The sequence below is a fragment of the Rhododendron vialii genome, chromosome 8a (assembly GCF_030253575.1).
Source record: "Rhododendron vialii isolate Sample 1 chromosome 8a, ASM3025357v1".
Taxonomy (NCBI): domain Eukaryota; kingdom Viridiplantae; phylum Streptophyta; class Magnoliopsida; order Ericales; family Ericaceae; genus Rhododendron; species Rhododendron vialii.
Window position 1 is genome coordinate 14,263,399 of NC_080564.1, and position 21,602 is coordinate 14,285,000.

Genomic DNA, 21,602 nt, shown 5'->3' on the forward strand with positions numbered 1-21,602 from the left:
GAGAGAAATAGAGTAATGATTGAAGATAGTGATAATGCTTGGAGAGAGATAGAGAGAGATGAGGAAGAAATAATTGAAAAATAGGATAATAATTGGAGAAATAAATAGGGTAATGATTGAAAACAAAACTAAAACTAAAACTTAACGGTTAACTGAACATTTGCATTTTCATTATCCCTTTTTGCATTTAAATAAGGCTGTTAATTGTGTCACTTCTTTTTTGTTAACGTCATTCTCCTATAAGTGTATTTTTTGTGCAAAAATGCGTTTGCAGAGAAGTGTCATTAACAAAAAAGAAATTGGCAAAATCATTTCCCTTAAGTAATTGTTTAGGTACCTCAAACCAAAACTCATTCTAGGATAATGAGTTCTTCATTTTGATGTTTAGTTAAGAGAAGTGAGAAGTACGAGGAAATTAGCTTCTTTTTTTTTACTTCACATTTTTCACTTTTCCTATGTTTTTAAACAAAAAAATCTACAGATTATATTATGCACATATCTCTCAAACACTAATCATGTTACAAAATGTATTCTGCTCATATCTCTCAAATACAATATCAGATTTAAAACACATTTTGACCATAATTCCAAAAATCAATAAGACAATAACTAAAATACAAAAAGCCAAAAATTGAGGCTTCAAACACCTGGATTGGAAATTAACCAAAGATTAGGCCTCCATCTAAGAAATTGCACAGGTCAAAATCCATCGCTAAATATATCAATGATACCTATTGGTTCTAGAAAAAAAAATCAAAAGTTACGACTAACACACCCTGAGGAACTTGCGAACCCCAAAATATGTAGACGGATATTGGTGGTAAAATTAAAAATTTATTTATCGAAATTCAATTAATTTGATTTTTTGCATGATTGATGTTCTCAATTACATCTAAAAGTGAACGATTCTAATTATTTACATGGGTCAAGAATGGAGCCAACCTGGAAGATCATTCTCCAGAAGGTACCATTTGGAGACAAAATTTAGAGTTCGTCATTTAGTTTTATCGTGAAAAATCTTTTCTTGTTGTAGTGAATGGATAAGAACTGTAGAAAGGCCAGATGTATATCATCAAAAATTCAATTTAAGTATGGTTACATACTCATGGACTTCGGATTGGTGCTGTGCGGTAAGAAGCATAGCACCGTTTTGCGCACCTCCGATCGCCGTCGGATCTCATCTTAGCAATCAACGATTGAGAGTCATTCATTGCTGAGATGAGATCTCGTCAAATGCACAATCCGACGGCTCAAAGGTGCGCAACACGATGTTGCGCACACCACTGCATAGCACCATCCCCCAATTACATACTCATATACGCCCCCGTCCCCATTTAATAGTCCATCGTTCTATTCTAATCAGATAAAAAATTAGGTATATCTTTAAATTGGTAATAAATTTTATATCCAATATATATCTTGTTTGATAGATCTTAATTAGTTTTATAAGAAAATATTTTGAAAATCATAAAAGATACTAAATTACACAAACTTCCAAAAGAAACTATTAAATGGGGACAGAAGGAGGAGATGTTTTGTTATAAAATATTGTTTAAAAGAAGAACTTTGAAATATATGGTTAGAGTATCCAGGCATAATAAAAAAAATAGATAGTCAAAAGTTGCCACATCAATTTTTTGATTATCTATTTAAGAAATTGCTCATATTAGTAATGTAGATGTCCAAAATGACATGATAAAAATTGGATTAGGGGCTATTTGATAAAACTGAAAATTGAAAACTGAAATATTAAATATTGAAAGCTGAATTTTTTAAGCTGGAAAACTGTTTGAAAAATATATTAAGCACTGAATTAAAAAATAATGAATTAATTTTAGTTCCGATTTACTAATAGCCACAATATACTTATGGTAATGGTGGAGTGGTGAGGGTGGCTGGGGATGGAGTGAGCGTGGTGGTGGTGTTAGAGTGGTGGCAGTGGTACTGGTGTAATGGTGGGGTGGCGGTGGAGTAGTGGTTGTGCAACAATGACGTGGTGGTGGTGGTGGCGGCGGCGGTGTGGTACATAGTGGTGGTGGCAGTGTGGTGGTGAGCTGTAGTGGTGGTGGTGGTAGTGGTGGAGTAGGTGGTGGTGGTGGTGGTGGAGTTGTGGTTGTGGTGGATTTATGGTAATGGTGGTGAAGTGGTGGTAGGAGTGGTTGTGATGAAAGTATGATTGTTGAATGCAAGTACACAAAAATTCAGTTAGAATTAAGTAGTTCAATACTACTTAATTTTTTTCATTTTTTTAGCCTATATTTTAAGTAGCACTTAATTTGTTAAGCAATATAAAATATGATTATCAAACCTACTGAATCACTAATTGCTTAATTGATTCATTTTTAAGTGTTGAATTTAGATTATCAAACAACCCCCAAAACTTGTCACATCACATTTTCAAACTATAAAAAACTAAAAACTGTTAACATAGAAAATAATTTTTCTAAAAATAATTTTGAAACTAATAAATTTTATTAGAAATAGAAAATAGTTTTTGAATTTTTTGTCAATTTTTTTTTTTTGCATGTAACGGATGTTTTTGAAAAAAAATACTACCTCCGTCGTTTTTATAGAATTCAGTATTTCTTTTTTGATTGTTTTCTGAATAAATGTCTATTTTATAAAGTTAGAATATCGACAATGAGTTTAATAACTTGTGTTTTAGTTTTGTATATTAAGACTTAGCAAAAAGGTATTTTTTATGCCACAATGCTTGTATTAATTTATGTGCTAGAGTATGGTAAATCTTATAATGTGCTAGCATCTGTGTCAAGTTTGGCAAAAATATTAGGAAACAATAAGTAAATTCCATCTCTTTTTTATAAATTCAAACTCCAATCATAAAACATAAATGCCCACTATTTCTAATACACACTTGCAATACCCATTTAATTTTTTTATCATAACAAATATTTTATCACACAAATTTATCAAACTCATTGCGGATGTTCTAACACATTTCTACATTGGCAATGTCTAATACATACTTGTGGGATCCAATTTTAATTATCCTAATACACACTTTAATACAAAAATATACCAAACCCATTGCGGATGCTCTTAGTGAGTAAAAGTATAATGATGATGTCTTCATAAAAGATAAAGAAAGTGAAGGTAAAAATTAGTGTGAAATGTATAATGATGATGTCTTCTTAATAAGTTAGAGTTACGAAACTGGACATTTAAAAAGACACAGAGGGAGTAGTTTTTTTTATAAGAAAAGGTTATGAAAAGAATAGTTTATTAAATAGATTTTCAAAAAAAATAGTTTTTGAATAAAAATTATTTTTGAAAAACAGTTAAAAAATTTCTTTTTGGGGAAAAATAATTTTGTTTCAAAAAAATAATTTTTTAGTAAAATACTCCCTCTGTCCCTTTTTACATTTCCATTACAGTTCTGCGTTTCATTTTTAATGACTTATATCTCTTGACGTATATTATGTTTTATACTTTTAAAATCATTGTCTTATAGAAATAATTGAGATTTATCAAATAAGATTCATAGTCCATCTTTTTAGTAACATACATTAAGAGATATAGACAATTAAAAATGTCATACAGAACCGTAGTGGATATTGGAAAAGGGACGGAGTGGGTATTATTTTTGAAAACATTGTTGTGAGAAAGAGAGAGAGAGAACATCTCTATGTAATGATGAGTGTAATTGATTAAGAATATATGGGGTTCACTAAATTTGATTCTTGATAAAAGATTGCTAATTTTGGTTATCTAAAATCTAAAATTTGATTATTTCTAAGGAGGTTGCTAAGTTTTTTATTATAGCAATATGAGCTATATTTTGCACTAATATTGTTAACTTAAGAAACTTATTACTTTTGATTATGTCATTGTGGATACCCTTATTAATAAACTCTGTTTTGAGTTTTTAAATGGCAGTAGTTTCCCCCCTCCCTCTTTTGATATCTGCATTTTTTTAGTGTTTTATTGATAAACTCTGTTCAAAAATTCATACACTCTCAATACTAAAAATTAAATGTTAATTTTTGATATCCGTGCCAATCTCAATTCTTTATATCTTTTAACATGGATCTCAAAAAATATGCAATATGAATCTTGTCTTATAGTTCTCGATTAGTTCTATTATACAAAGTTTTCAAACTCATGAAAAACATTATAAATTGAAAGATATAAGCAATGAAAAATGACATGAATTTCAAAAATTGTCATCCATTTTATGACAGAGGGAGTATAAATATCGAAAAGGAGAGTGTGAAAATTATTTTCTTTAAATATTAGGAGTACGTGGTTAATTAGGATCAATGATCAGAGGAAACGTAAGGCAGGTAGAGACTTCTAAGCACAAGGCAGGTGTACGTGATGAATGGTGGATTCAATTATGAGAGGAAACGTAAGGCAGGTGGACCCTTCTATGCAATAAGGCAGGTGTGTCATACTGTCATATATGGGGTCACGGATTTCATCTTTTATTTTGAACAAATTTCACTGACCTCCCCTGAGGATTCTAACGAAGACGGCGACCTCCCTTGAGGTTTCTGAAATATCATTGACCTCCCCTACTTTTGAAACAATTGTCAAGATTCCTCATCTGTTAACTTACCGTTAGATTCTTACCAGAAAATCATGATGTCAACAATTTTTGCAATGCCAATTACCTTTGCAACCATAACCAAACAGTCACTCTTTTGATAGCAAAATCCTTCAATGACCATTATGTTCAGCCATAGCTGCATAGATGATTTTGAGAGAGGAAAAAAAAAAAAACGAAACCTTGGTAATTTAAATCGTTCACAACTTTGTTGAATTCTATGAATATTTTGACAAACTCTCTTTATTAAATTTTTGCTTCAGTATTTACAAATTCACATTTTCAAACCCAAGGATTTCTAGTGGTTAAGACTTGAAACTTAGAGGTTTGCTTCCTCCTAAAGTTTCAAGTTCAAAACTTCTCAAGTGCTATCAATTTTTTTGGGGCTAGTCCATATGCAGCTTTGCTTCGACTTTAATTTGGTTCCCTGCAAGTGAATGTTGAAATGAGTTCCCATAATTAGTTGAAATGCTTGTAAGCTGATCCAGCCATCTAAGTTGTCCAAAAAAAAAAAACACATTTTCGATGAAATGGGTAGCTAACCCTTAAGATATGTTCCCCACCCATTGAAATACAAATTCACTAGTGTTTATCGAGATTTTTTTTGGTAATCGCATGTCTATAGATGTCATCGGCTACGCATGTATATATATTGCTACCTAATATCTTATATATTTTGTGTATATATATATATATATATATATATATATATAGAGAGAGAGAGAGAGAGAGAGAGAGAGAGAGAGAGAGAGTTCTTTTCAGGTCCGGACGCCTTACGGTCCGGACCGTCCGGACCTCGCTTTTCTCGATCGAATTTCGATGATCCGAGCCTCTCAAAGTGATCAGAAAGTGATTTTAAGGATACTTGCGAGAAATCAACAAAAAAAATGATCGGGAAGGGCTTGATCCGAACAGTTTTTTATTGAACGGTTCAGTAAAAAACTGCTCGGATCAAGCCCTTCCCGATCATTTTTTTTGCTGATTTCTCACGAGTACCCTTAAAATCACGTTTTAAACACATTGAGTGGCTCGGATCATCGCAAATCGATCGGAAAAGGGAAAATTCAGACCATAAGAAAATCTGAGCGAGTGGACCTGAAAATTACTATACACACACACACACACACACACACTATTCCCTTTGTTCCCAATTGATAGTCCACTACAAAAAGACGTATAATTGTAGGACCAAAAAATAAAGCACTTTTGTTCATCATTTTTTTAAATTTCTTGACACCGAATTAAAGATTGCGACTAGCTCTTTAATTTGGTGTCAAAAATTTAGAAAATGATGCACGGAAGAGGCTTATTTTTTTGTCTAAAAATTGTGCGTCTTTTCGTAGTGGATTATTATTTAGGAACGGAGGGAGTATATATATGATCCCTCCATCCAAAATTTTAGTCCACTATGAAAACTTATGCAAAAATATAATATTTTGCTTATAATTTATAAAAATCTATTGCACCAACTTGAAGAACTAAATAAGATCTTTGATTTATTTTAATAAAATAATATGTATGTGATAATCGTAAGGAATTCATTAATGGGATTTTCTTTATAATTAGCCAGTTAATAGGCTACGGAATTCATTAGCTAGATATATAATCGTAAGGAATTCATTAGTGCTAATAATAAAGCCCAACGGGTTGGCTTAGTGGTTAAGACTTGAGATTTAGAAGTTTACTCCTTCGTAAGTTCACAGGTTTGGAACCTCTCAGATGCTATCAATTTCTTTGGAGCCTATCAATATGGAGCTTTGCTCCGACTTTAATTGAGCTCCTTGTAAGTGAGCGATGAGATAGGACTCCCGAGATTAGTCAAAGTGTGCGTAAGTTGGTCCGGACACCTTAGTTATTAAAAAATGATGGTAATAATAAAAAATAGTGGCCCGGAGAAGTTATTATGATTCTCTTTTCTACGTTGGTTTTCTCTTTCAAGTTCATCTGTCAGTCCATTCTTCCTAAAAAAAAATTTGTTTGGAATTTTTTACTTTTTGTAAACTTTTATTGAGGTTTTCATCGTAATTTTTAGGATTAATGGTCTAACTCGACAAGAGAAATCAGTAAAGGGTAAAAAATGTGAACCGAAACTAAAAAAGTTCATAGAAAACGGTAAAAAAATTAACAATACCATCTGTTTGGTATTTTTTTTTGTCTTAATAAAGCTTAAAGTTTTTTTGCTGTTTGGTAATGACATTTTACTTTTTAGACTTCTCTCATCAAGACGGATAATTAATTGAATCTAATAAAAATTCAAAAAGAGGAACAAAAGTATGAAAAGAAAACCCAAAAAAAATAGGAAAAATGGGGTGGCAAATGGGTTAAGCAATTACTTCAGTTCTCTTAAGAAAATGACCAATTATTTCCGTTAATTTCAAGAAGTCAATTGACATCGAAAGATTTTAGCTAAATTGTTTTGTTCTCATGGGCATTAGAATAGTATGCATCTAAATTTTTTTTATGATGTCTATTTAGTTTTTCATTGGGTGGATTCGTAATTACTAGTAATTAACTATGTTTAGAAATTGCTTTGGAAAAAAAAAAACTATGTTTACAGATGCCTAAAGCTTAATTAACCCCGTTTCAAAAATCTTTTTAAAAAATAAACAGCTTATTTCACATTTTCAAACTTAAAAATAAAGTAAATAAAAAATAATTTTTCAATTTTTTTTTGCATCGTATAAAAGATCCATCGAGATCTTTCAAACAAAATCCATATTGCATATTTTTATATTTCAATAAGTCCATAATTTTTGAGCTTGAAATTGCCTTTTTAAAAAATAAAAGTTTTTTTTTTGTTCTGGAACGGAGCCTGGTCTTTTAAACAAAGCAGTTAAAGCCATCTATTGCAAAACAAACAGGGGAGGCTTGATATTGTCAGGAAAAGCAAGGATGTCAGTGACATTTCAAAAACCCCAAGGGAGGTCTTTGCATGTGTCAGAAACCTCAGGAGAGGTCAGTGAAATTTGCCCTTTTATTTTCTACTCCTTCCCTCATACTTTTACAGTAGTTTTTTTTATTACTATATTATGGGATTCCGTGCTATTTTTTGAACAAAAAAAATGCATTAATTTCAAAAGTAATACTAGTATAAATTTCCAAGAATTTAGTATTACTAAAAATTAAATGACACGAAAATCAAATAATAAAGTAGTATTCCACTTTGAAATCTGTTTTTTGAAATCTGTTTTTAAATTGCAGCTTCAGAAGTTAGTGATTAGCATGTTTTCCTCTTTGCCCATTGGGTGAGATTGCGTTTTCCAACTTTGCACATTCGCTGAGATTATGTTTTCCACATTGGGTGAGATTATGTTTTCCAACTTTTTCGACAGACCTTCCACGGAGACCGATGGAAAAAGGAACGAACCAATTGTGGGACCTACTTTGAGATTCCACGCAAATGATCCAAAAGGTTGATTATTTTTTAAATATTTTTTCGAGTACACCCTGCAAAATTTTAGGTCAATTGGGCATCTACAAGTGCTTATCCTACGTTCACTTTCAGTTTTAGATTTTAGGAACTCAATTATGAATGAAACATTCGACATTTGGATCACATACTTGCATTTATCCAATTGACCTGAAAATTTACGGCCACTCGAAAAAATACTAAAAAAAAAAAATCAACAGAATGGATCATTTGCGTGAGATTCTGAAGTAGGCCCCACAATTGGTCAGTTCCCATGGGTTCTCTTTTTCGTCGGTCTCCGTAGTGTCTCATCCGTTCATTTCGGCAATAAATAGTCTAGATTTTTAAAAAAAACTCTTCCAAAAAAGAGTTCAAGAGTTTTTATAAAATGTGATTTGGACGTGCGCGATTCAGTTATGTAAAATCATATATTTACGGAAATCTCTGTAAAAAAAAATTCTGCTCTCGCATTAGGTGCCTTTTATAGAAAGCTAACATAATTAGCTGATGTACTATATTGTTGGACCACAGTGTTTTATTTATACTCCTACTTCTCTTTCTCCTTTTAGCTGTACTGCAATACTACTATTGTAGTAGTGCTCATTGTGGAAATGTGTTTTTTAGGAGTCCTACTGCGAGGGCACCGACCATCAGGACCGAAGGTCATGTGGGTCCCACTGCGGACCTCGTATGAATGATCTGAGCTGTTTAATAATTCTTGAAAAACAATTGAGTGGTCCTTTGAAAAAATCAGCTCAATTTGATTTGTGTAGGCGCTCAATCCAATTTTTCATATTTTCATTCAAATTTTGGATTTGTGAAAAAATGAAAGATGGGATCGAGCACCTATACATATCGAATTGAGCTGATTTTTTATAAGCTCACTCGGTCTTTTTTTTTTTTAAATTATTAAACGGCTGAGATCATCCGTGCAACATCCAGAGTGTGTCCCGTGGCCATCCGTTCCCACCGTCAGTTTCCCCGATCGTTTTCCTTTTATCTTTTTTCGGGTTTTTAGTAGCACCCTATAAATAAACATATATATGGCAATCACTTGAGTAAAGTACTGGTTGGACTTGGGAGCATTTGTACTCCATTGTCTCAGGATTTCTTCATCATCATCAAAAATAAAAAGAAAAAAACCATCTCGATCCAGTAGTACTACTACCCTCATCAACCATGTTTTTTTTCCTAAAAAATATGCCTTCCCCATCATCAGTGTTCTCAGCCTATGCATCCCTATCGGCTTCATTTCTCTTGTTCCAAACCGTGTTCAACCAATTCTTACCCAATAAAGCCCAACAATTCATCCTCTCAGCAGTCCAGTACTATCTAAGCCCTCAATTGTCAAGTAATGTAACCCTAATCATTGAAGAAAACATCAATGGTTTGACTAGAAATGAACTTTTTGAAGCTTCTGAAACCTACTTGTTCACAAAGGTCACCTCCTCCAGTGCTGAAAAGCTCAAGGTTAGCAAAGGCTCCAGGGACCAAAACTTCACCACCAGATTCGCACAATGTGAGCAGATCTTTGATTCTTTTGGTGGAATGGAGCTTAAATGGAGATTTCATTGCCAAGAGTCCCAGAAAGACTGGAAAAGTGAAGATGATCGAGCGTCCGAAAGGCAGTACTGGTTTGAGCTGAGTTTCCACAAGGAACACAGAGACAAGGTGGTGAATTTTTAGTTTCAAATTATGATGAAATGTCTTTTATATTAGTAGTATTTCGTTTGTGAATTTATAACTGGATTTAACAAGGAACAGTAAATTTATACCGCAAATAGTCCAGGGCTGCCCGGTTTTGGGCTAATTGGTTTGGTTTCCAATCCGATCCGCTCGCGGTGGGTTATTGTTTTCTCCATCTGCCAACCGTCCGTGAGTATTGGTCGGTTCGGTTTGGATGTGGTTTGGTCAGTTTAGGCAGATTTGAGCAAACAATTTTTTTTTTTATATATACAACAAAAAATTAAAAAATAGATCTCCACAACTTTAAGTCTAAACAAGTTCAAACATTCATCCACCTTAAAGTACAAACAAGTCTAAAGATAAACTATTACTATCATTCACCAAACATACAAAATTACTTAGAATTACAGGTTATTTGGGTAAACAAAAATAACACATAGTCAACTACATATGAGTAATTTAGGGTGAGTCTATCCGAGCAATTTAAGATTTTAGTTTAGGGTTTTCAATTTGCTTTTGCCTTTTAGTCCTTTTATTGCATTTTAATTTTTTGTTTTGGGCTGACGGTTTGGTTTGAACCGCCAACTGAACCGAACCAATCCAATTTGCATATGCTAGAATTGTTATATTGGGTCTCGGATTGGACTGGTTGTTCTTTTGAACAAGATGTTATTTTTTTGTTCCTATTAGTCTTGTAACAATTTCAAGATTAATGAAATTTTTTTGCTGTTAAAAAAAAAGGATTCGTATTCATCCATAACCTACGTTGGTTTGGTTCATTGGAGGTTCGGTTAGGGCGGATCGGTCCATCTGCAGGACAGCCCTAGCGAATATCGTAGAAACTTTTATTTTTAATTTCCACGGAATTTTGTTTTGTTTCATAAATTAATTTACAAATCAGTGATCTAAATGCAGGCTTGATGAAAGAGTTGTTAGACTTATCTAAATAGAGTAGAGCATCCATTATTTATTACAAGTCGTCATATATATGTTTCTCTCTGTTCAATACCTACGAGTGAAATGCAAAAGATAAAATTATAAAAACAAACAAGAATTGATTTTCACACCCTTTTTTATAAGTTACACTTCCTTTTTTTTTTTTTTTTTTTGTCTTTATCCACTTGAATTTACTATCTTACTCTTTATTCAATACACTTTTTTCACACATTCAAGGACAATATCGTAAATTCATGTGGATGAAAAAAGAAAAAAAGAAAAAGAGTATGAATGATTAAAAGAGGTTGTGAAAATCATTTTCCACAAAAATCAACAAGAATGCATAATTATGTATAAGTCATCAGGGCCCATTTGGGAGCTTCATTAACAGTTTCTGCATTTATTAACTCATTCCGAAGGTTTGGGGGGATAGGGTAAAAAAATGCATTCTTTGATAAAGCATTTTCAAAGCAACCCAATCGAATTCTGGGGTGTTTGGGAGAATTTTCAACTTTTTGGTTTTTTGAATTATGGTCAGAATGTATTTTGAATTTGATATAGTTTTTGGATAATATGTGCAGAATGTATTTTACAACATAATTAGTGTTTGAGAGACATGTGCAGAATGTATTTTGTAGGTCCTTTTGTTAACCAAAATAAAAAAGTGGAAAACGAGTAGTCAAAAAGCTTCTCCTATCCTCTTTTTCACTTCTCTTCTCTAAACAACAATTTGAAAAAAACATTTTGGAAAATGAGTTTTGGGTGGCCCTTGCCAAACACCCAAAACTTGAAAATGCAATAATGAAAATGCAAAAAGGAGGTTGGCAAACAGATAAAAATACAGTTTGACAATCACCCTTGGGAACGTTTTTGCATGCATTTTTGATTTTGCATTCTCATTTTCCCCTACCCCTGAGCTTCTATGAGATTTCCGCCCTTATCCTCGTGCCATAGTCTTAATTAGGAGTATCTCTCTCAACAAATTTAAGAAATTTATTTCCGTCCTATATAATTTTACTTTCAATTTGGGGTAATTTATGTTTTTCTATATAATAATTTTATTTTCGACGTTTACAAATTTATTTCTTATCTCTTTCACATTATATTATCGCACTTTGCGCAATAATAGAAGAAACACTTATCCTAGGCATTTTTTCCTAAGTACAAAAATATGCCAACGTATTAGTAAGGTCGAAGTACCGTTGATAAAATTTAAACTAATAATTCATACAAAGAGTAAACACTCAAACTCATATCATTTTAACAAATATTATCAAGGGCAACATGGTCAAGAACAACTCATAATCTGTTTTTCACATTATACTCCCAAATTATAAAACTCTCTTGCAAAATATAATATGTATATCAAATGCAAAATATATTTTTACCACAATCCAAAATTCACAATTTATAATCTAAAATGCGAAATAAAACAGGCTCCTAAACACCCCTAGATAACAAGGAACTCGCCAAGCCTATCAATTTTGCATGCTATATGTTCTTTTCTCCTATGGTTAGCATATTCATTAATCTTGTAAAGATTCACTAATTTTTAGTATCATTCTTCCTAACTTTTCATTTCTAGTATTCTTTCGGTATGTTTTCGTTTTGATAATTTTTTTTTTCTCTTTTTGATGCAATTTTTGAGATTAATCATTTATCTCGTTGAAAGAAATAAAACAAAGTATAAAATTGTAGCTGAAAAAAGTCAACATAAGACGACACTTCAGATAAAAAATAGTACTAGTTGTTTGGTATTTCTTTTCATCTTTATAGTGATTTTTTTTAAAATTTTGATCAGTATTTTTTACCTTTTAAACTTCTCTCGTCGAGAGAAATGATTAGTTCAAAAAATATTAGACAAATTTTAAAAATTTTAAAAAGACAAACAAAAATAGCGAAACGAAAAATACCAAAAAGTTAGGGAGAAAGTGGGTAATGGAAAAAAGCTTTGAGAAATGCTACAACCACACCCAAATTTACATACCCAAATACACACCTTCTCACAAAACACAAAGGTTCCACACAAACTATACACATAGTGTGTGTGGGACCCTTGTGTTTTATGAGAGGGTGTGTATTTGGGTGTGTGATTTTGGGTGCGGTCGTAAAATTTTTGAAAAGGTTTCCCCTAGGCTAGTACTCGTAGTATGGGTGTATAGTTTTCTGCATCGTTAAACAGGTGTAATTATTTATGTGGGCAATTAATTAATTAAACGTACGTACAGGTGTTGGAGTCATATTTGGGTTTCATTCTCTCAAAAGCCAAAGCCCTGAAGAACGAAAAGAAGGTTGTGAAACTATACACCCTAGCACAATGCTCAACGTATGGAGTAGCAAAATGGGACAGCATCAACTTCGAACACCCATCGAATTTCAACACACTCGCCATGGACCCAGATATGAAGAGGCATATAATCGAAGATCTGGATAGGTTCGTGCGAAGGAAGGAGTTTTACAAGAAAGTGGGTAAGGCTTGGAAACGAGGCTACTTGCTGTACGGGCCACCGGGAACGGGGAAATCGAGTCTCATTGCTGCCATGGCTAATTACCTCAAGTTTGATGTCTACGATTTGCAACTATCCGACCTCAATTCTGATTCCTACTTGAGGAAAGTGTTGCTGGCCACCACCAATAGGTCTATCCTTGTCATCGAAGATATTGACTGCAGCGTGGACCTCACTGCAAACACACAGTTCCAGTGCGTGGCTCCTGGGGGTCACGGTGGTGAACTACAGGTCTCTCTCTCTCTCTCTCTCTCTCTCTCTCTCTAGTCTATACTGGAGTATATACATATTGGTAATGACAACTTGTTCTTTTTTTTTTTTTAAGCAAAAATATTTATTAATCTCTATAAAGAATTATAAAAATTAAAAGAATCAAAATTACATCGATAATAAGTCATCCGGCACAAAAAAATAAATAAATCACAATTTTTACTGTGTTAAAGTACATTGGAAATTACTCCTCCTCCTACTCCTCTTGCATAACCAACAATTTTTTTTTACCACCGATGGTGATAGTCTGGATGGCAAAAGCTTCCTTCATATTCAGGTAACACTTAGGTTCGATTCTTGTTAGTAGCGAGAGAATATAAGATTTGTTCTCTTGTCATCCTGTATCTAGGTGGTGCTGTGGTGATAGTCTGTCTTCACGGACAATAACTATAGCTTGAACCGAATATTCCACAGCAGATAGAAAGACCTTACGATCACGCCCAAAGGGATTGCTACTCTGAACATCCTCTACCATCCTTTTATCTGATAAAAAAAAAAAAAAAACCCAACATTTTTACAGACATGCATCGATATAAATGGACGTCAGAGGGCAACTCTTCAGAACGAGAAAGTGCTGTGCTCCAACTCTTCTTTTCAGAAATTAAAAATAAAAAATTATCTAGACGTACCACAACCACCAATTGTCTGTCCATTGTCTCATCAAATGTGGTCCCTGTTTTGAATCAGCTTTTTCTGCCAATTTGGGTGAGTTCTCCTAAACTTAGGAGAAGACTGGTTGGTACGTGCCTCTAAAGTGGTGCCTCTAAAGTGCTGCATCTTACAGTGATGTATTTCATCGTTTAAAAGTATTTTTACGGTTTAGATTTAAAAAAAAAAATTGGAAAAAAGTTTTCCGAATTTTTCTTCTAAAATTTAGATCATTGATTGTCGAGATGGACGGACAGGATCAAGCTATAACTTGCAGCGCACTAGGGAGCATTGCAAGGTCCCAAGGTCCAAACTTATGGTGTTCCGATTTACCTTCTTAAAAAGTAAGTATTTATTTGTGATTTCAAACTTAATAGTAGGCTTATTGAAATAAAAAAATATCTTATATGGATTTTGTTTGAGAGATCTCGATGAGATCTATCAAATTCTGCAAAAAAATTGAAAATTTATTTTCATAAACCATTATTTTTAAACTTGAAAATAGTTCATTATTTTTGGAATGTAGAACAGGAAGAAAGACAAAAAAAAAATTAGCTTATTGACTTATTTTTTTCTTTATTTAAAAATTTTCTCAAAAATTCATTTAAACGCAGCATTTTGATTGTAATTTTTTATTTTTTAAATTCCTCTTGTCATGATGAAATAATCATTTACAAAAAATTAACAAATGCGAAAAAAAATTTGAATAAGGCAAAAAAAAAAAAAAAAACTACTTAGCTTATTAAGCCGAACAAACCCCTAAGTTTAGGAGAACTCACCCATAGTAGTAGAATTTTTTTCCCCCTCAAGTGTTCCAGTTTTCAGTCAAGATGTGTAGGGGGCCAAAATTAGGACGAGGTTTTGGATATGGCTATGCATTTTATGCGGAGAAATTGATTTTGGCACTTCAGTTTTAACCACTGGTATTTCACCTTATGTCTTAATCATATGAGATTGCAAACAAAAAGTTAAGAATTACCGGTTAAAAGTGAAGTGTCAAAATCACATTCATTTATGTAGATGTATTCTATTACTATAAAGTGACGCCATGTCGGCATGTTGCAAGAGTATGGCACAAAAATTCTACGTCATCAAGTACGTGGGACCATTCCGTTTATATTTAACGGGTTTTACCTCTGGTCCTTAATTGAATGAAGAGTTTTGAAATTTTACTCCATTTAGGTATTTATGAGACATTGCAGTAAAAGTTTATGAGTATTTTTGAATTTTTTCCCCACATTCTGTACTAATCTCTTGGTTTTTTATTTGATTTTTTTAAAAGTAATTTTCTTTCAATATTTTCAAGTTTTTTCTTCTCCACTGCATCCGGAAGAGTGGGTTTCAAAACAGCCTCCTTCCATGCAGCTTACTTAAAAGAGGTAAGCGAAAGCACTTTAGACGCGTTTCACTTAGGATCTTAATCTGTAAGTATTTATTTTCACTTTATGAGATAAGTCATTCTCTCATAATACATTATCTTTAATTCAAAAAATAAGTACTTATTTTTAGTCAGTGGAACGGGACCTAAGACCACCTTACTTTATTTTAATAATATAATAGTAGTTAATAGTACTTGTTTTTAGCATTCAAATTAGAAAAACAAATAAATTAAAAAATTAAAAATCTAGAAAATTAGGATTGAGAATTCGGATGTTTTTTAAGACAAAACACATTTGCATATAGTATGTACTAGCGTTTGTGTCCGCTCGACGCACGAGACAAAAAAAATTATATTATTATTTTTCCGTCATGTGTATCAAATGGGCACAACGCTAGTTGATAGAAAAGATAGAATTTTTTTTTTCAGTTCGATGCACTTCAGCAATGTTCCCTTTGTATATACTGAAAGACATACGTGTGGTGAAAAATGAGTTTAAGGTATCACATGACGGTGCTCTATGAGCGTAGAATAATTTTTCCTCCATATCCCCCCCCTCTCTCTCTCTCTCTCTCTCTATTTTTATAAACAAAAGAAATCCAAAAATCTAGAAAATTAGAATTGAAAATTTGGATGCTTTTGAAGGCAAAACACATTTGCTTAGTATATAGAAAGATAGATTGATGATTGTGGTTTGCATAAAACTTGGGAGTCCAACCAGCGGCCGCTCCAAGATTTAAGTGTTATGGTGACGAGAACGTAAACAATTTTTTGTATACAAATCTCTATACATAATAAAAAAAATTATTCTGGTTGAAAATTTATTGGGCCTAATTTATTTTATTTTGTTCAGCTAGATTATCTATTTATTTACAAACTTAAGTGAATTTTCATTTACTCTGGCTCCATATACATAATTCAGCACCCACAACATTGAATAAAAGTCATATTATATAGAAACAATTAATTTAAGTGCATCTTTTGAGTCCAAGGAGTCCGCTTAAACCCCCACAATACATAGTGCAGCCTCCCTTACTCAACCTATTACATTCCCTTTTTGATCTATAGGGCATTTGACAAAAAATCATCGATCTCAATATTTTTTGAATGGCAAAAAAAGGAATTATATTAATAATGAAAGAAGTACAACTGGTCACAACATGACAGTAGCATTCCACTATGATATTGGATTTTAAGTGATTTGTGCAAATGACCTCAAATTTTGATTTTAGAAAAACTGAGTTTGGGTGCTTTTGAAGCAAATTTTAAAGTTTCCGCTATTTACAAGTTATTTTTCAGCTTTTGCAGTGACCATTTTAAACTTTTTTTGCAACTTAATTCACAAGCCAACAAGTGTAGCAATCAAATTTCTCATTTTTTACAATCCCAACTCTATAATTTTAAGCAAATTAGTCTAAAATTATAATTTAAAATTTCCGTCCATGAACGGCTATCCAAAACATTCCCAAGTAATTGTGACAATAATCGCGATATTTTTCATGTCAAATAAGAATTTTGTTATCAAAACTCTCTACTTGATTTTCTGAGATTGTCGTTAGCGTTTGTTGGGTTTCATAGAATTTTGTGGAATACCCATTTTTCCTAATGAATTTTTATTTTCTGCAGTTGACGCTCTCAAGCCTATTGAACTTCATAGATGGTCTTTGGTCAAGCTGCGGAGACGAACGCATCATCATATTCACCACCAACCACAAAGACCGGCTCGACCCTGCCCTATTGCGCCCTGGTCGTATGGACATGCACATTCACATGTCTTATTGCACTTTTCAAGGATTCAAGCTCCTAGCCTCCAATTACCTCGACATTAATAACCACCACGGGTCGTTCGGCCAAATAGAAGGATTGATGGAGAACACAGAGGTTACCCCAGCCGAAGTAGCAGAAGAATTAATGAAGAGTGAGGATGCTGATATTGCGCTCTCCGGAGTTGTCAATTTCCTCAAGCGCAAGAAGATGGAAGCCAACAGTACTGCTGATACCAAGGAAGAAAAAAGTAGTGCCATTGACGTCGTGGAAGCAAAGAGGATGAAATTGGAGGATGTTATGAGGAATTCTGGTAGAAAGATTGGGAGAGGTGTTGTAAGAAGAAAGTGTCGCCAACGTTAGCTAATGAATAAATTAAGAAATTAATGAGTTCACGCCAACGCTAAGATTGTCCGTTCCACCAAGGCTAGAAAATTTGGTTACATTAATGTAACTTTAATTATATTTACCACTTAATCCTCTCGTACGGTTTAATTAGGAATGCATTTCATATATATTTCCATTGCATGTTCCAGTCTAGCCCGCTCTTTTTAAGGATATATATATATATATATATATATATATATATATATATATATATATATATATATATATATATATATATATATATATATATATATATATATATATATATATACATATATATAACGGGGCGGTTCCGGAAACACCTAAAAAAACACCTCATGATTTCCGATCAAATTTTGATGATCCGAGCCGCTCAATGTGATCAAAACGTGATTTTATGGGTACCCGCGAGAAATCACCAAAAAAAATGACCGGGAAGGACGTGATCCGAACAGTTTCGAACAGTTTTTTATTGAACGGTTCAAATAAAAACTGCTCAAATCAAGCCTTTTTCGGTCATTTGTTTTGCTAATTTCTCGCGAGCACCCTTAAAATCATATTCTGCACACATTGAACGGTTCGGATCATAAAAATTTGATTGGAAACTATGAGATTGAGATTTGGGATTTTTTTTTGGTGTTTTTTTAGGTGTTCCTTGAACCGTATATATATATATATATATATATATATATATATATATAGAGAGAGAGAGAGAGAGAGAGAGAGAGAGAGAGAGATTGTCGCTGTTTTTAGACATTGAGATTAATTAATTGGTATTCAGGTAAACAGGAGCAAATTAAGTTTGAAGCCCAGTTAACATCGCGCGAAGCCAAGCTCACAGATCTTTAACCAACGCCGCCACTTTGTCTTCTCCAATAACATCAAAAATCGCCACCCCACCCAAGCAACAAAAGTAAGCTGTACGGTTTTGGCTTTGTGGTAATTCTCTTCTTGGTCTGGTTGGATTGGGTGTGCTGATGGTGGTGTCAGGGCTGGCCCAAGGTAAGCCCAGCAAGCTCTTGGGTTTGGACAGCCACCGGGCTAGGACAACTAAAAAAGAAAAGAAAAATTCCATGTCCATTTTTCTATGTATTTGTATTTTGACAAAGTTGCAGCACAAAATATGAAGTTGGTTTATTGGTCAACAACATGCATTTTAGTTCTCATATGGAAGGTATGGGTTCAATACTCATGCGGTCATGCCCACCATTAATTCAAAGTCATTTTGGTTACATTTTAGTTTTAATTTTTTTTGATGTAATTTAAACTAGAAGCACAATGTAAACTTGATTTTGTTTTTTAAACTTGTATGTTTTTTTTATTTTTTATAACGTAATAGTAAGAGGGCAATCAAGCTTGGGGTCGAGCTTGGCCAATCCAAACGTCAAGGCCAGCCTTTGTCTCGGATGAGCACCTGTCGCTTTTCTCGTTGTTCCTTTTAGTCTTTGTTTTCATTTCAAAGATTAATAAAATTTCCTTTTTTTACCGTTCAAAAAAAAAAAGGTTTTGTAATTCTCATGTAACTATTGCTAATCGATCGGGAATGCATGGACTCCTATGTTACGTTTTTTTTTTTTCTCGGCAAAAGAAAATTTTATTAAACTCGAAGAAGATACATCGAGTAAAAGGGAAGGAAGAACCAGAAAGTTCACCACAACCCTAAAAAGGGAAGGAAAATAAAAGGAAAGTTACACCCAAAAAAGACACCTAAATAATGAGTCTTCTAACACCGTTAAGGTTTGATTTGATATCTTCCACCGTATATACTTTTATATTAAACTTGGCTTTGATCCACATGACTGCTTTTGTTTTGATTAACTCTTCCAAATGATTGCGATCCACAATTTTATTGTTGAAAATAGCGTCATTCCTTGCAATCCAAATAGACCATAGAGTTGCATAGAAACAACACTCTCAAAGATGTTTCTCCAAATTTTTGAAATGAGAAGAGAACCACCAGGAAGATAAATCCACCAAATTTGAAGGAGCCACCCAAGCTATGTTCCACCAATTGACTATTCTTGGCCAAATGACTATTGAAAAGGGACAAGAGAGTAAAACATGCACTGGAGTTTCCAATTCCAGCAAGCAAAATGGGCAAAGCAAAACTGTTTCATCCATTCCCACCATTATGTTCCTACTACAAAAAATTAATCCAGTCACAATCTTGCTTTGACATGCCATCCACGAGAAAATCTCCACTTTTGGAGGGCTAAGGTTTCTCCACAAAAGACCAAGTCCGAAATTCTGGGTAAAAGTTTCAGCTTCCCAAAGATCATAGACAGACTTAACAGAAAATAAATTATTAGAATTACCAGTCAAGAGCATTACATCCAATCTTCATGGCACCAAAGACACACTTTGTAATCTGCCAATTAAACCATTCATTTGTTCACGTTCCCAATCATGCAATTTCCTTTGAAAAAACAAACTCCAATCTCCATTACCTACCAAGTTGAGCACATTACATACCAGTTCATCTCTTTGTGACAATTTCAAATACAATCTTGGAAACTCCTCTCGCAGTGTTTGAACCCCCATCCATTTGTGATTTCAAAAAGAAGTGTTATTTTCGGAATACACTTGAATTCTGAACCGATCTTGAATATTACGTTCCCCATTGCACTATTTGTATTCCCAATTGAACATATGTCTCTCCAGATTATAGATGCCCGCCCATACGATGGTAATTGAGGAACCCAATCCTGATGTGACAGACCATACTTCCTGCACACTACTCTAGCCCATAGGGAATCCTTTTCTCTACTAATTCTCCACCACCATTTTGCTAATAAAGCATGATTCTGCTCAACCATTCTTTTCACTCCTAAACCTCCATATTTTTTACTCTTTATTATAGTTCCCAGCTAACCAAATGGATCTTCTTCTTATCAATGGAATCACCCTAAAAAAATTGTCTTTGAAGTTTTTCAATCTTCCTTGCAACCGAAATTGGCATCTTAAAGAGGGACATGAAGTAAACAGGTCGACTACTTGTATTTGAATTGATAAGTGTCAATTTACCTCCAGAGGACATATCCTTTTCCATACTGCCAACTTCTTCTCCATGCAAATCTGTATATCTGTATTTAATCTTTTATGCGGAAAATATATATAACAAGGATCTTAAATTCAACACATCACAACAATTATAAATAACATACCTTTGTTGGCCATCGATATTAGAATTAACAAACCCCTTAATTAGAAACACCTTAATTCTTGGCTCACATTCTTCTCTCTGTCTCTACCTTTTTAGAATACCCCAGTAACTTGAATTGATGAAAAAACCGTAAGAATAAGGGGTGAGTATTCTACCTTTTATAGAGGAGAGAAGATGGCCTTAGAGATAATTATTAAAAGACACCTAGTCCATCAATGTCTCTTTTATTATCAAGAGTTTTCATTTATCTATAATTCTAATTAGTTATCGTAATGAACAATATCACTTCATTGGCTTATCTGATAGTGGAGTCCCACATGCACAAAATGTGGAGGTTAGTGGGCCATACTGACATTGGGAAAAACTAACATTCTCCTACTTGGCCCATCAAGCCGATTGTGATGCAAAGTGTATTCTTCAAAATATGCATTTGTTTAAAACGACTCGAGTGGGCTCCACATTAAAAACTTTGACACGTGATCACGGATTTAAAACAGCCAATAGGTTCAAACCAATTAGAAACTTTAATATTGTGATTAATTCAGACTACCAATGTGAGTCATAGCGGTTGTATAGCATCATGCCACATTCCCTTTTATACACCACACCATTGATAACCTTCACTAACCAAGTCCATAATAGGAAAAATATCATTATTTAGGCTATAATGCCTAAAGCCCCTGTAATTTTTCTTGTCAAGACATTTCGTGTTGAACATAATCCAAAATAATATGTGCACGCATAATTGGAAACAGAAAAATCAGAAATAAACTTTTATTTGCGCTAAATAATGTCAATAACAATAAGCACTCAACTACTAATATCAAGTATTGCTCAAAAGACCCATCCTAATAACATGTTCTTTGTATGTCTTTGGAGGCAATCCCTTTGTCAACAGATCAACAATC

General features: G+C 33.4%; 1 protein-coding gene across 1 annotated transcript; it reads left to right on the forward strand.

The window, feature by feature from the left end:
- The first annotated feature begins 9,032 nt into the window (after positions 1 to 9,032).
- LOC131336140 (AAA-ATPase At3g50940-like) lies at positions 9,033 to 17,693 on the forward strand. Its single transcript, XM_058371851.1, has 3 exons — positions 9,033 to 9,647; positions 12,827 to 13,336; positions 17,028 to 17,693. The coding sequence occupies exons 1-3, from the start codon at positions 9,156 to 9,158 to the stop codon at positions 17,526 to 17,528; spliced, it is 1,503 nt and encodes a 500-aa protein (XP_058227834.1). The 5' UTR covers positions 9,033 to 9,155; the 3' UTR covers positions 17,529 to 17,693.
- The last annotated feature ends 3,909 nt before the right edge of the window (positions 17,694 to 21,602 follow it).